We start from the raw sequence: 13,385 nt of genomic DNA, 5'->3' as shown, positions 1-13,385 counted from the left end.
TTGAGGTTGCAGATCTGTTAGTTGCCCCTAAATAATCAGAGCAATTTCTCCTTTGCAAATAGATCATGAAAACATTTAAAACTCTTGTGCTGTAAATGAAACTCTTACTTCTAAACATTTACTCTGGAAGATGTTCAGGCTGCACTTTTGTTACTACTGTATAACTTTAATTTTAAAAAAATGACTAAGCAGAATTTAAAATTATTCAGTATTTTTGCTTTATAAAATAGTTACCCTTTACTTATAAGCAAATCAAATACATTTATTATGGTCTTTGACCAACCTTGCAATAAAAAGAATTGTTACTGGGAGAGAGAAAAAATATTAGAACAATAAAACAACGTATTTAATTAAAAATTGTTAAACTTGTTAAAGTTACTAAGCACGCGACATGTGAATGTGAAGTTAGCATCCCTTAAAAAAAATACAACATTAATCTATGTGACCCTCATAATAATTGGGGTAATTGGAACATGTTTTGAGGCATCATAGAAAGGACACTGTATGAGGACATGAGTGAAAATATCTATCTCCCTGGATCCACAAGGAAAACATTTCTGCAAATAAGGAATCCCATGAAATCTAGTAGAGTTGATAGTAGGGCACTAAAGGAGGTTCTGGAAAAAACCCATCTATGTTTTCTTAGGAATAGATTATATAGATACACTGAAGGAGAGGGCTTGCAACTGTCTAACATTGACAATAGAATTCAGGGGCACTGGTGATGTTGTTTTGATGATCAATGTCACTGATTCTCTTTTTGACTGTTGATTTGTCCTTCTACGGGATTAATTGCCCTAATTATTCAGGGGAGAGACTCACATTGCAAAGTTCTGCTGTATAAATATGGTGCCAATGACTGACCATGTAACTGTCTGACCATAGCAGGAGTATTAAGCCTGTAGAATCAAACATAATTTCTAAATTATTACTTGGCATGTCTCAATACTGCATTGGGGTTCATTTATAAGCTTAATAAAGCATATTATGATTAGCAGTTGATGTCACTTAGGATGACAATAAATAACATATTAATTTATTTATATTTTTAAAAATATTTTTTTAAAATTCATTTATCTACTGGACTTACTATAACTTCTCTGCAGATTTGCACTGGGTTGACATTGCCTATTACTATGATTTTGGATTTTTTAAAATTTCTTTTTAATTTTAAGCAGCTGATCAGCTTTTGCATTCTTTTCTTTCAACTTCAACAAGACCTTTGTTGAACCTTCTTCAGTGAAAGTATCACAAGTCTATCACTGGATATTTATGTTTTCCATAGAAATTGCAATTCCATTTTTTATTTCGTCTATTTCACACACCCAACATCCATTTTGCACATAAGGTAAATAATTAAGGGAAAATCAGGCAACTCCCTTGCCTCTTCAATTGTTTTGATGGTAGCAATGTGATCATGGATACCCCTGCTCCTTTGAATCCACTTTGTGATGTCCAAGTGCCGTGTTGCCTTATTGCTGGAAGGAGGTATTTGATACAAATACTGTATTTTCATTGTGGGATTAAATACAGGTCATGTTCGCTTACTGCCTCATTTAGTGATTGTTCAAAATGACAATGGTATGAAAAAAATGTTGTTATCTATCCAAGCATTTAAGACTGTTGCACATCCACTATCACGTGCCTGCCCTTTGCGTGCCTCTCAACCTGCTTGCAACAAGCAGATTTAATGGAGAATTTGAAAGTAAAACTGTAAATTATAATCACATTATGCTTTGCTGATAACTGTGAGTGCAGGCTGTAAGCCACTTTTTCTGAGGCCATTATAACTTCAAATTATTAATCAAAAAATAATGTAATGAATACAAATAATGATGTAAATCAAGGCCTATCTATACCAGAATGGCTTACCATTTCCTTCTGAAATGGACTGTATTTAGTCTAACCTCTCACCTACACTATATCCATCATGGACCATCCTTCTGAGAGTATACAATCCAGCTCCTAGCATCACTTGCATAGCAGGCCTTTTCAGATCTACAAGGTAATAATCCATAAAATCAAGCTTTAAGGCATTACTATACAATTAATACGATCACTGTATATTTGCTTAAAAGTAAGTCCTTACATGTAATGGTTGTATTTGCCTAAGACTGTAGCCTTGCTAAAAGTATTAACTTTAGTCTTATAGAATGCTACACTGCCACAAATATTTTGGAAAAAATGTATATGTGTAGAATAGAATAGAATAGAATAGAACAGAATAGACAGATGTCATAACATTTACATTCTGTGTAATGTATTGTGTTTTTCAATTGAAGTCAAATACTTTATTTCATTAACATATTTGACCTTTAGCCTTGCTCATTCCTGCCACTCCTGACTATGTGTGCATTTTCTATTTAGAATTCTCTGCTCCACCTTCAAAAAAAACCTTGTTATCTTCTTCCCTCTAGCCCTATATTTTCATTCATATAGATCAAAGGTTATTTTTACAAACAGTCAAACTGTGCATTCCTACTTATTTCTATTTGTCTTTAAATTCTCTAATATACTGTAGATTTTGAGATTCCAAGTATCTAATCATTGTGGAGATTTTAAAACTTTGAATATCATGACAATTAACTTTTGCTGCTATATGAATGGCAGATTATCTTAAAAGACAGCTAGTTTTAGATGCCATGTTTCAAAACATGCCCACTGTTTGGCTTATACAAGCATGTTATAGCTTATCTGGGAAAGCAGGAATGAGTTTTGATGTTCTCATAGTGCATGCACTTGAAGATTGGTTTTAAAATATTATCCCTTCTAAATTAGATGCAACTCCCATCTTGAGAGCCCTTCATTAATAGATTTGGATTTCACATCAAACCTACAAGGAAATAATTTCACAGAGACCTTGCCTTATGCCAAACAAATCAACAATCAACTACAATAATCTGTTCAACCACAGAAAATCTGGGACCTGAAAGGTCACCTAATTTATAAATCACTCCAGAAAAATTAAACATATCTATATAGAAGAGGAACTAACTTTAACACTTCTTGGCAACATAAAAATGGTCTCCAAATTTATGCTTATTCTTAAATTTAAGAAAGTAATAATATTAAGAAGCACAGGCAGAGTTTAAAGTAGCAACTATGTAACATGGGACAATTTTTTTTAAAAAATGCAGAATCTTGGAAAACTGAGAGGAGAGGAATAAATATCTTTTATAACATTATACTCCTCTCAGCTATATCTCTTCAGCCGCATTAAAAAGAAAAGGAGACAAGATTCTCTTCCATATCATAATTACACATCTTAAGCCCCTCATCAAATAACTACTTTCTTTGTGGCTTACCAACAGATTCATGCCAAAACTGGGAGTAGTGCCACAATAATGACAAAATATGAACCTATTTTCATTAACTTTACATACGGTATAGGCTATGCTTCTTTCTCCTGAAAGACTATTAATGTATTTTCATGTCAATGTTCATCATTGTTTATATTTGCTTTTTTACCAAGCTTACATACTGCTCCAAACGTATCGCCCTCTCAGTAGCTTATAGATAGTTAGAAGCTTAAAATAGGGCAATATAACTGTAGAATTTCTCAGCATCATGAAATAACCTTAACAATTAGATATTTCAAAGGATATTTTTTCCAAATAATCTACAAAAATAAGATAGGATAGGTACAGCTTCTGGTTCTGGCAACAAATAATAAAGATAAAGGAATCTACTACACCCCTTAAATGTAACAGAAGATGTGTAAATATATATAAACTTCTCTGCTACTGCCAGGGAAATATAGTGAATCACAAGGTCTTCGTCCATCAGGAGCTGAATTCCATTTCCTCAAAAATATTTTGACTGTAAGGGGTAAAGTAAGAAGTCCTTGAATAAAAGTTTGTGAGGAAACGCCTCTATGAAAAAATATGACTGCTTCCTTGCTGTAGTAGAGTGTATAATCCTAAAGTCCAATTGCCCAGCAACGGATATTAGGACAGCAAAGAGAACCTGAACTGCCATTCCCAAAACAACACAAAGGAATTCTGCTCTGCTTTGAATCAGTGCAGTTGAATATTCCCCTATATACTACTTACTGAGATTAAAATAGGCTCTCTAGATATTCAGTTAGGCATGAGGGATTTTGGTTCTTTTTTTAAAAAACCAGGAGTTTACCAAGGTACTTGTACATAGAAAAGATGTGCTTACTACTAAACTATAATTCTTAACAAACACTTGTTCTATTTAAAATTATTTGTATAAACACTGAATAATTACTCCCAATGATGGTTACAACTATTATACCTTTGGGATGGAAAGAAGATAGCCACAGAGATTAGTGTTAGATTTATTTACTTTGGCTCATTTTAGCAACCCAGACTTTTATTTTATGCAGGCTTTAAAACAGAATTATGAAATAAGGACAAAAATTTCAATAATCACAGATAAAACCTATATAAAATGAGAAACAAAATAAATATAATTATTAAATATAAATAGGTTTCAGTGAGTTGAGTGGGGCTTATTTCCACATAAACATTGATTATATTATAGCATATAGTTATGAATTCTTTATCTATGTTAATTTGTTAAAAAGTGAATCTATGGATATCCTATGATTGGATCAATATTAAAAAGAAAGGATTTGAAGATGCAGAACACAGGTTGAAAAAAAAAGACAAACCTTTAGGATTCATGCTATTTTTAAATGCTGGACTTTATAACATTTCAATTTTTTAAAAAATGGATGATAATCTCAATTTTTCCAAATCTCACAGTATTTATAAATTTTAGATCTTGCATGATTTTATAGTTTTACAACACTCCACAAAAATTTAAAATTATTATTCACCATTAAGGTACTGCAGATGCTGTGTCTGCAGAACAGTGGTAACAACAATCTTGACATCTGCAGTTACTTATTGACAATTGAATCATTTGGCTTAGAATCAGGTGATCAAAGGTTATCAGAGGAAAAATTAGCTTCTAACAGGGTAACAGGTTAAAAAAAGGCATTTACTAATATTATGCTGTAATAATAGATCTAATACAGCAGAATTCATGGTTGGTCAACCACAATTCTCAAAACTGACAATATTCCCTAACATTGGGAGCATCTTAACATCTTTCTGGATGTCTCCTGTATCCCTAACATCCTTTCCAGATGTCTCCTGTATCCCTAACATCCTTTCCGGATGTCTCCTGTATCCCTAACATCCTTTCCGGGTGTCTCCTGTATTCCTAACATCTTTCTGGATGTCTCCTGTATTCCTAACATCTTTCTGGATGTCTCCTGTATCCCTAACATCCTTTCTGGATGTCTCCTGTATCAATGAAGAGTTACTAATCATTTGTTTTCTGATATCTCAATAATGGGAATGTCAAGTATGAAACATACTATTTTTTTCATAAACAAAATGTTCCTTTGCTTAACTATGCAGAAATAGTTGAAAGTCCCACTCAGTTCAACAAAGTATACTTTAAAATAAAGATAGTCCTCAATCTAAAACCATTCACTTAGTGACAAACAGCACTGAAAAGAGTGACATGACCTTTTTTGCACTTATGACCATTGCAGCATACCCATGGTCATATGATCAACTGGCATGTATTTATGACAGTTGCAGTATCCTTGGGGTCTTCACCGTTTGCGAACCTTTGATAAGCAAAGTCAATGGGAGAGCCAGATTCGCTTAACAATAATATTACTAACTTAATAACTGCAGTGAGACAACTCTGGCAGGACAGGTTGTAAAACGGGGCAAAACTTACTTAGCTGATTTGTTTAGCAACAAAAATATTGGGCTCAATTGTGGTTGTAAATTGAGAACTACCTGTACACATGCATAGGATTATAATAAGATTACATATTATTCTAACATAGAAAACTTTCCTTAACTCTGAAAAACACAGATTCAAATTTTCTCTAACAAAGCTGACTAATTATAACATCTAGCAGCAAGAGTTTTAAAACTGGCATTCCACATCAGGACTATGTACCTTTATTGCCTATTAAGGGGTTGCTTAAATATACAGACAAAAAATATGTGGTAGCACAAAAACAAAATATGGCACCCACAAAAAATTAAAATTAAATGGATTAAATGTTTTATTTATTAAACTTATATTATGCCCATCTCACTAACAAGCAACTCTGAGCACCCTTGCCTAACCCAATTAATTTCTTTTTTTTGTTGTTGTTGTTACAGAAAAATATATAAAAAAACAATTCAAGGCCAATTCTGTATCCAGACCTTTGGGACTGTTTCCAAGAATGGGAGGAACACATACCCAGCTGTATCACCCAAAGGGGAAGAAAGGAGCAGAGATTCTGAGGAACCTGTTTTTTCATGTTTGTGGAAGATGGAAAAATAAACATCCTAAGTGTTTTTAAAACAGGGGATATCTGTTTGCTTTCAAAGAGCTTTGAAATGGTGTGATTTGCAAAAAAAAAAAAAAAGAGGAGAAAGCTCTGCTGTGTATGCACTCTGCGCTCATGAAGGAAAGATGGATTATAAATGTAATAAAGATGAGGTTTTTAGAAATTTAGGGAAAGACACAGATGTGACAGACACACAAAAGGGTTAAGAACAGATAAGTTTTTTATATGCCTTCCAATTATTTTTAATTCTTTAATTTGTAGGCCAGGGAGATGCACGCCTTGATCCATCTCCCAATGGTGGACGAGGTGATTTTTTGACCCAACGAGATCGGTTGAAAAGCGACAAACAAAGCCTCCGACCGACGAAGGGGAGCTGTGCATCTGATGTACCTCTTGATTGCCCTTCGAACATTGAGAGAGTGCCAGCGACGCTCCCTTGGGTGATTTGGGCGTGGGCAAAAGTCTGGGAGGTGAAAATATGAATTAATTTTTGGTACAAACGATGGATCGAGACAGAGGACAACTCTGTCTGGGCGGATGGTATACAAATCGTCCCGGACCGATAGAGTTGCAATTTCCAAAATCCTGCGGGCTGAAGTAATGGCAACAAGGAAGGCAATTTTAAGGGACAGGTATCATAAGGACACATGATGTAATGGCTCAAAGGGAGGGCCAGTGAGCGTCCTGAGATTGGTGGCAAGATCCCAGGTCAGATAACGATTTACAACCTGGGGACTCAGGTTGGAGGCGCCACGTAGGAAGCTGCGTATTTCCAGGTGTTTGCTGAGTGGCTGATGGTTGCCATAGGAGAGCATCGTGGACAAGGCTGCTACGTGGCATTGTAAGGTATTAGTGACTAGACCCCTATCAAGGACCTCCTGTAGAAAATCTAGGATTTGAGGCTGGGAAGCGGCTGTTGGTTGAAGATGGCATGTCGTGCACCAGCTAGCAAAGGTGGTCCAGGTGGCATCATAGATCCATGAGGTGAAGGCTCGTCTGGAGGCTTGGATGGTGTTGATCACCTTGGTAGAATAGTTGGCTCTACTCAGGAGATCCCTCTCAAGTTCCATACAGTTAGCTTGTGCTACTGGGGTTCCGGATGCGTAACCGCTCCCTGGCTGAGAGACACCGACTCCTGAGGGATCCTCCAGGGATGTGCAATGGACAGGCACATCAGATCGGCAAACCAAGACCATCAGGACCAGTATGGAGCGACTACAAGAACCTCTGTCCGTTCCTCCAGAATCTTCCTTCTCATCGAACAGGCCCTTACTGTGATACGTAGGATCCGCAGCTGCCTGATCGGGAGGCACTGCCACCTCCATGTGGGTGGACACCTTGGCCTTGAACAGTATTGATTTGACAGGGATGGTTGAAACAATCAAGCAAAGACTGGTTTATCTGGAATGGGGTTCTCATCATCCGATAGATTATGACCCCCCACATCCTCATCGTCCCAAACCGATTCAGCACTGGCCACCGATGGGGGCAGAGATGAAGGCCTGTGGGGGCACTATCGCTCACCATGGCTCTGAGGGGGCTGCGGAGCTGGAAGGGCCTGAGGCGCTGGAGAGGCTTGAGCAATGGGAGGAGCTGGCTGTGGAACCTGTGGTTGTGCCTCGCCGCCTTTGGAGGCCCTCAGCTATCTCCTGAGAGATTGCTGTAGCACCTGTCTCATTTCCGCTGAGAAACCTGGGCCCAGGTCTTCTACTGGGCGGGTCCCCGCCACAGTAGGCCTGAGAATGGGATCCCTGGCTAGAGGAACAGGAAGGGGGGGAACCCCCCCAATCAGAAAGTAGGTTGCACTCAAATAGGTCTGCACCACCACCCCCCGAGGGAGGGGGAAGGGGACCTGGAACCCCCAGAGAAACCTCTTTGAAACGCCCCCCACCACTCAGAGATAGCTGGAGGAGGAGAGGGGGGCCGAACTGAATCCTGACCAATAGGGCCTGCTGGCTGATCTGGCTGGTGGACTTGAGCCACTATCTGCCTTTGGGCCTTTTCGAATTCTTTCTCCAGGGCCTTCTGGCGCCTGGAAGCATCCTTTTCCTGCACCTTAGATGGCTGCCTGGAATAAGGCTTGCTGGTCTTGGTTCCCGCAATGGCTTCCCTAGCAGCCCTGCCCGCCTTCCTGAGATAGGGCCCCGTTGGAATGGGAGACTGGCCTGTCAGAAGGGGGTCCATGGAGATCTCATCCGCTATAGTGGTAGTTGGCTTCTGCGGTGGTCAGGCCGAGATCTAGCAAGTAGAGCGACTGCTGGCAATTCGCTTGGAAGCAGGGCAAGTGTGCGCCAATGGGACACAAATTAACGCTGTCGGGGGAAGAGATTGCGGAGGAGTGCACCAGAAATCGAAAGTCTAGATGTGGAGGGTGGCCTCGGCCAGAGAAACCTCCGAAATAGCCCAAATTCTCGCCGCTTCAAGAGAGCGCTCTGATCGCCGTCCTGTCCCTCTCCAGCCGCCGCTGAGAAAATGCAGCAATCGCGCTCACGGCGGGAAACTTTGCCACTCAAAAATGCCCACCGTAAGGGGCGGCACAAGATGGTGGCACCCAGGGAAGCACCACATTGCCTCCGCTGTGGAGGGAAAATCCGGCTGTCGCTATGCTCTGAAAGCTCACCTCCGCTGAAGACTTTGGCGTCTCGCCACGCAGGTTGCCTGACGGACAAAACCCTGGCGGTAGAGAGCCAGCCGGCTTGCAGCTCCCAGTGCCCAGATTACCCCGGGACGCCTGGAGAGCCGAGCCTCTCTGTCGTGATGCAGAAAGGCAAAGGAATTTAATGCTGCTAGAAGGAAAAACAGTCTAGGCAAGGAACAAATAAGGAATAAAAGGGAAACAAACACTTGTAAAGGATACAGGTAAGAAAAAGAAGAAAAGTCTCAGGAGAGACTAATAGGAGGTCCTAATGGGCAAAGGACTGAATTGAAAAACTGAAGATACAGGGAGACCAGTAGGCGTGGTCAAGATTTTCAATCCAGTCCATTAGGAAGGAGGACAGAATTTAACCCTTGCTTGGACTCTCCAAGCAGCGCACGGGAAAATGTCTGGTCTTTTCTTTTCCTTAGGCTGAAGCTTTCCATATGCTCCATTCCAGCCACCTTATCTCGCCCAATGGCAAAAAACAGCGCCTGCCTGGCCAAAACCCGATATTTGGTACAGTATCGACGCTGCAATCGCAGCCCGTAAACCGAATGCAGCACTAAAGAGCAGGGAATGCTCTGGTCTGGAGTAAAAAGCCCAAACTCCATGGAGGGCCGCGGCGTTTTTGGTTCCTTCTCGCCGATCCTCGGGCTGCAGTCGCCCGTCCCCGTCCCTCCCAATCCAGTCTACTGCGAACCTGCAAGGCGAGCCCCGAAAGGCGGAGAGACGAAAGGAGAACGCCAAGGGCATTCCTCCGCGAATTGCAAACGAGGGCTCGCCGCGGCCAACCCGGCGCAAACAGCAGAGCCCGAGGAAGGGAAGAGGCAGACGGGCGGCCAGCGGCGGTAAAGTCGAACGGATCTGTCTGCCCGTTGCCAAGGAGACGAGACCGAGGTCGAGCTTGCGAGGACCGCGGGTGCAAGGCCGGCAGAGAAAGGGTTGCTCCGCGGCTGCCAGGAGCCGAAGGGAGGGCCGTTATGCTACGGGTCTCACTCACCTGCCGAGCGCCCGCTTCATAGCAGAGTCCCCGGCGGGGCGGGCGCTGCCTGCCAAACGCGGGCTGGATCTCAAGCTGAAGCCCTTATCCAGCGAAGGAGAAGAGGAAGACGAAGCAGCGGCGGCGGCGGCTGAAGCCGGAGCGGAGGAGGCAAAGCGCTCATGCTCCAAGGTGACGGACTCGTTCCGCTTTCTCATGCCGGCGGTGCCAACGCACGGGCGGTGCCACTTCCACTCTGCCTCAGGGAAGACGCCTCTGACCCGAACCCGACGCCTCTTTCGCCTGCATTATACCGACAACAGCCCGACAACCGAGAGAATAGCAGCGCTTCTCGCGTGCTACCAATCACAAAAGACTAGGCCCACGTGACCTTCTACGCGTCCCATACCAACGTAGCTGGAGCGAATGATCGTTTCTTCAGCTGTGTTACTGAATTGCCCACATCAAAGATGGCTCCTGTGGGGAGGGGAGGGTTAAGGTACGATAGGCTAAGCGACGATTACTTTTCCCCTAAAAAAATTACGAGCAGCTATGCAAATACAACCCATGGAAGGCAGGTGAAAACCCGTGTGCTTATTTTTGTAGAATTTGCACTTTCCTGTCCGTTGTTGAACCTTATAAGCTTGCAGATCGGATGCGAAAATTGGGATCACCGGTAGATGATAGCAACAAAGTAGTTGTTTACATCACCTTGCTATCTCTATAGTCGTGAAGATCTTTGTAGCCCGGATCGGATATCACTAAATATATAAACCATGATATATATTTTTTCATTCCACAGTGGTACATTGGAAAGTCGGTCATGCTACACAGGATGCAGACTGCTGCTGTTGTAACGACTGAATGGAAACAAAAGATTATCTGCTGTAACCGCTAATATTTTCCAATAAATTGCTGACAATATTTTGTGCATGCTCTGTCACTACACCTAATAGCCAAGGGAAGTTATTAAAAGTACTTTACTCTTGTATTTAATAGAAAGGATTTTCTACAAAACAATATATTATGGCTTACAGTGCATGCAAAAAAGATGTCAAAATGTAGAAGTGATAAAAGTGAAAAAAATTATAGTACATATACAAATTATAAAATGTCCTAATATAGTTAAAAGATACAATAGGAACTATTATAAAAACCAATCTACATATCATTTTGGGAAAGTCAAACCCTTGGTGAGCAATTTGAACAGTACTGCTTTATTTCACTTCACTGGAGCTTAATGGAATTGTTGCAGCTAAGCCCAATGGAAGAAAAGCTAAAAGCAGTTGATTGTTTAAATTTTAGAGCACCATGAAATTGAGATGTTTCACCATTTGATAAAAGATTCCCAAATATACTAAAACAAGTAATAGAAAAGCAGTTTCAAAATACATTAATTCCTTCTGAAAGACAAAAATACAATGATTTTACTATAGTCATCAAAATGCATTAAATAAAAGTGAAAAGCTTATAATGGGAACTCATAATCCATCCACAAAAGCTTAATGTAATACATTATAATGTAATGTAACTACATATAATATAGTACATTAGTTAATGTGTTTAGTGCAATAATGACAATTGAATTCACTTAGTTAATCATAATTAGCTGCAGAAGTCATAGTCGCCTGGTTCATACAGACTTGCCGCCAAACCATGTTGTTTGGTGGTGTTATGACTGAACAAAGTCATGAATTTGGCGGGGGTGGGGTGGGGGTGGATTAATTGCATAGCATGGGATTGTAGCCAAAAATTTAAAAGGATAATTCATTGGAGAGAATAAACTTCACAGACTCCTGTTGAAACATGCAAGACGTGGCTTTGAATTCTGATATAACTATTTTCCCTCTTGCTTGAGGTGCATTATTTTCTGATAAAATATTTGGTCAAATGTTTAGATAACGTTACATATCTAAATAAGAAATATTTATACCTGAAAATATTGCATAAAATTTTATTTAAAAAGGAAGGGGGGTGTCATGAAAGTGGATTGATGGTAGATTATCCTTTATGCAGGTAAAGCTAAAAAGACCCATGTCCAAAAGACCCACCATCTTCAAAGAAAAAACAAGGAAGTCCAGTTGCTTCCTGAAAAAGCACCTTTGGGACACCCATGTCCAGTACTGGAGCCACTTAACAATCTGGTTGGAGTTACTTCTGAGTAGATTTAGTTAGAACAGTGTGAAATAGCCAAGAACACATTCTTACAATACAATACAATACAATAGTAGAGTTGGAAGGGACCTTGGAGGTCTTCTAGTCCAACCCCCTGCCTAGGCAGGAAACCCTATACCGTTCCAGACAAATAGCTATCCAACATCTTCTTAAAGACTTCCAGTGTTGGGGCATTCACAACTTCTGGAGGCAAGCTGTTCCACTGATTAATTGTTCTCACTGTCAGGAAATTTCTCCTCAGTTCTAAGTTGCTTCTCTCCTTGATTAGTTTCCACCCATTGCTTCTTGTTCTACCCTCAGGTGCTTTGGAGAATAGTTTGACTCCCTCTTCTTTGTGGCAACCTCTGAGATATTGGAATTCTTGCAAAGGTAACTTTGATATCAGTTGGATTCCAAATTAATGTGTTGAGAACCCCTTACATGTGTTACTTTAGAAAAACAATGAAGAGATCTGTAGCATCTCAAAAACAAAGAAGTTGGATCAAACAAACAGACCACTTAGTCACAGCATTCTGTTCTCACTGTAGCCAGCCAGATGGTTTTAAAAAGCTTGTAAATACACGAGAGCAGCATCAAATGTCTGCTTAATGTCATTGATAATACATTTGTAGCTAGATAGATTTATCTAGAAGAAAGACTATTTTTATCACATAGTATATACTGTACAATTCTAAAGGCTCTGGAACTGTAGACGTGTGTGTGTGTGTGTGTGTGTGTGTGTGTGTTTTAAAAAAGCAAGGCTCTCTCCTTTGTATCCTTCTCATCGCTCAGTGTGGTGTTAGCAAGAGCTACATGAAACCAACAGAGACGGAAGAGAAGACAAGAAAATAATACTTCGGTTTTTTCTGAAGGATCTCTTGCTTTTTAAAAAAAATGGTTTTGGCTTGTATTTGCTTTGCAATTCTTTAAATGTAGTTTTTTTTAAAAAAATATTTATTTGCACATCAAGTAAAATAAAATATTGATTTTAAAATGCAAAAAAAGGCAGTATAATGGAAATACATCAACCTGTGAACTTTTCATGGGGGGAAGAAGTGAAAAACAATGTTTTTAGTGGAAATAATTCAACGTTTACTTAGGGCTCATAAATCGCAAGAATTCGCAGCGCATCCTAAATCTTCCCAAGTACCGCTCTGACTTTCATTGGTTCCTCAGTTTCCTGCGAAGTCCCGCTTTTTGTCCCTTTCCCTATTCCGTAATAAGTAGTTGCTGAAGGCGGGGACTTTTCCCCCCCCTCCCATCCTTCCAAGGAATCC

At 40.3% G+C, this 13,385-nt stretch overlaps 1 protein-coding gene across 1 annotated transcript in view; it reads right to left on the bottom strand.

Annotated features, from left to right (window-relative positions):
* The window catches only part of ABHD12 (abhydrolase domain containing 12, lysophospholipase), a 38,714-nt gene extending 28,222 nt beyond the window's left edge, over window positions 1–10,492 (bottom strand). Inside the window, exon 1 of the mRNA XM_081941396.1 lies at window positions 9,976–10,492. Coding sequence (XP_081797522.1) covers window positions 9,976–10,172 — 197 coding nt within the window. The 5' untranslated portion in view covers window positions 10,173–10,492. The remainder of the gene's footprint in view (window positions 1–9,975) is intronic.
* Between the last annotated feature and the right edge of the window lie 2,893 nt (window positions 10,493–13,385).

Source organism: Natrix helvetica (genome assembly GCF_964273705.1).
Source record: "Natrix helvetica genome assembly, chromosome: 2".
Classification (NCBI taxonomy): Eukaryota; Metazoa; Chordata; class Lepidosauria; order Squamata; family Natricidae; genus Natrix; species Natrix helvetica.
Note: the sequence above shows the minus strand (reverse complement) of the source record. Positions and strands in the feature narration are given on the sequence as shown.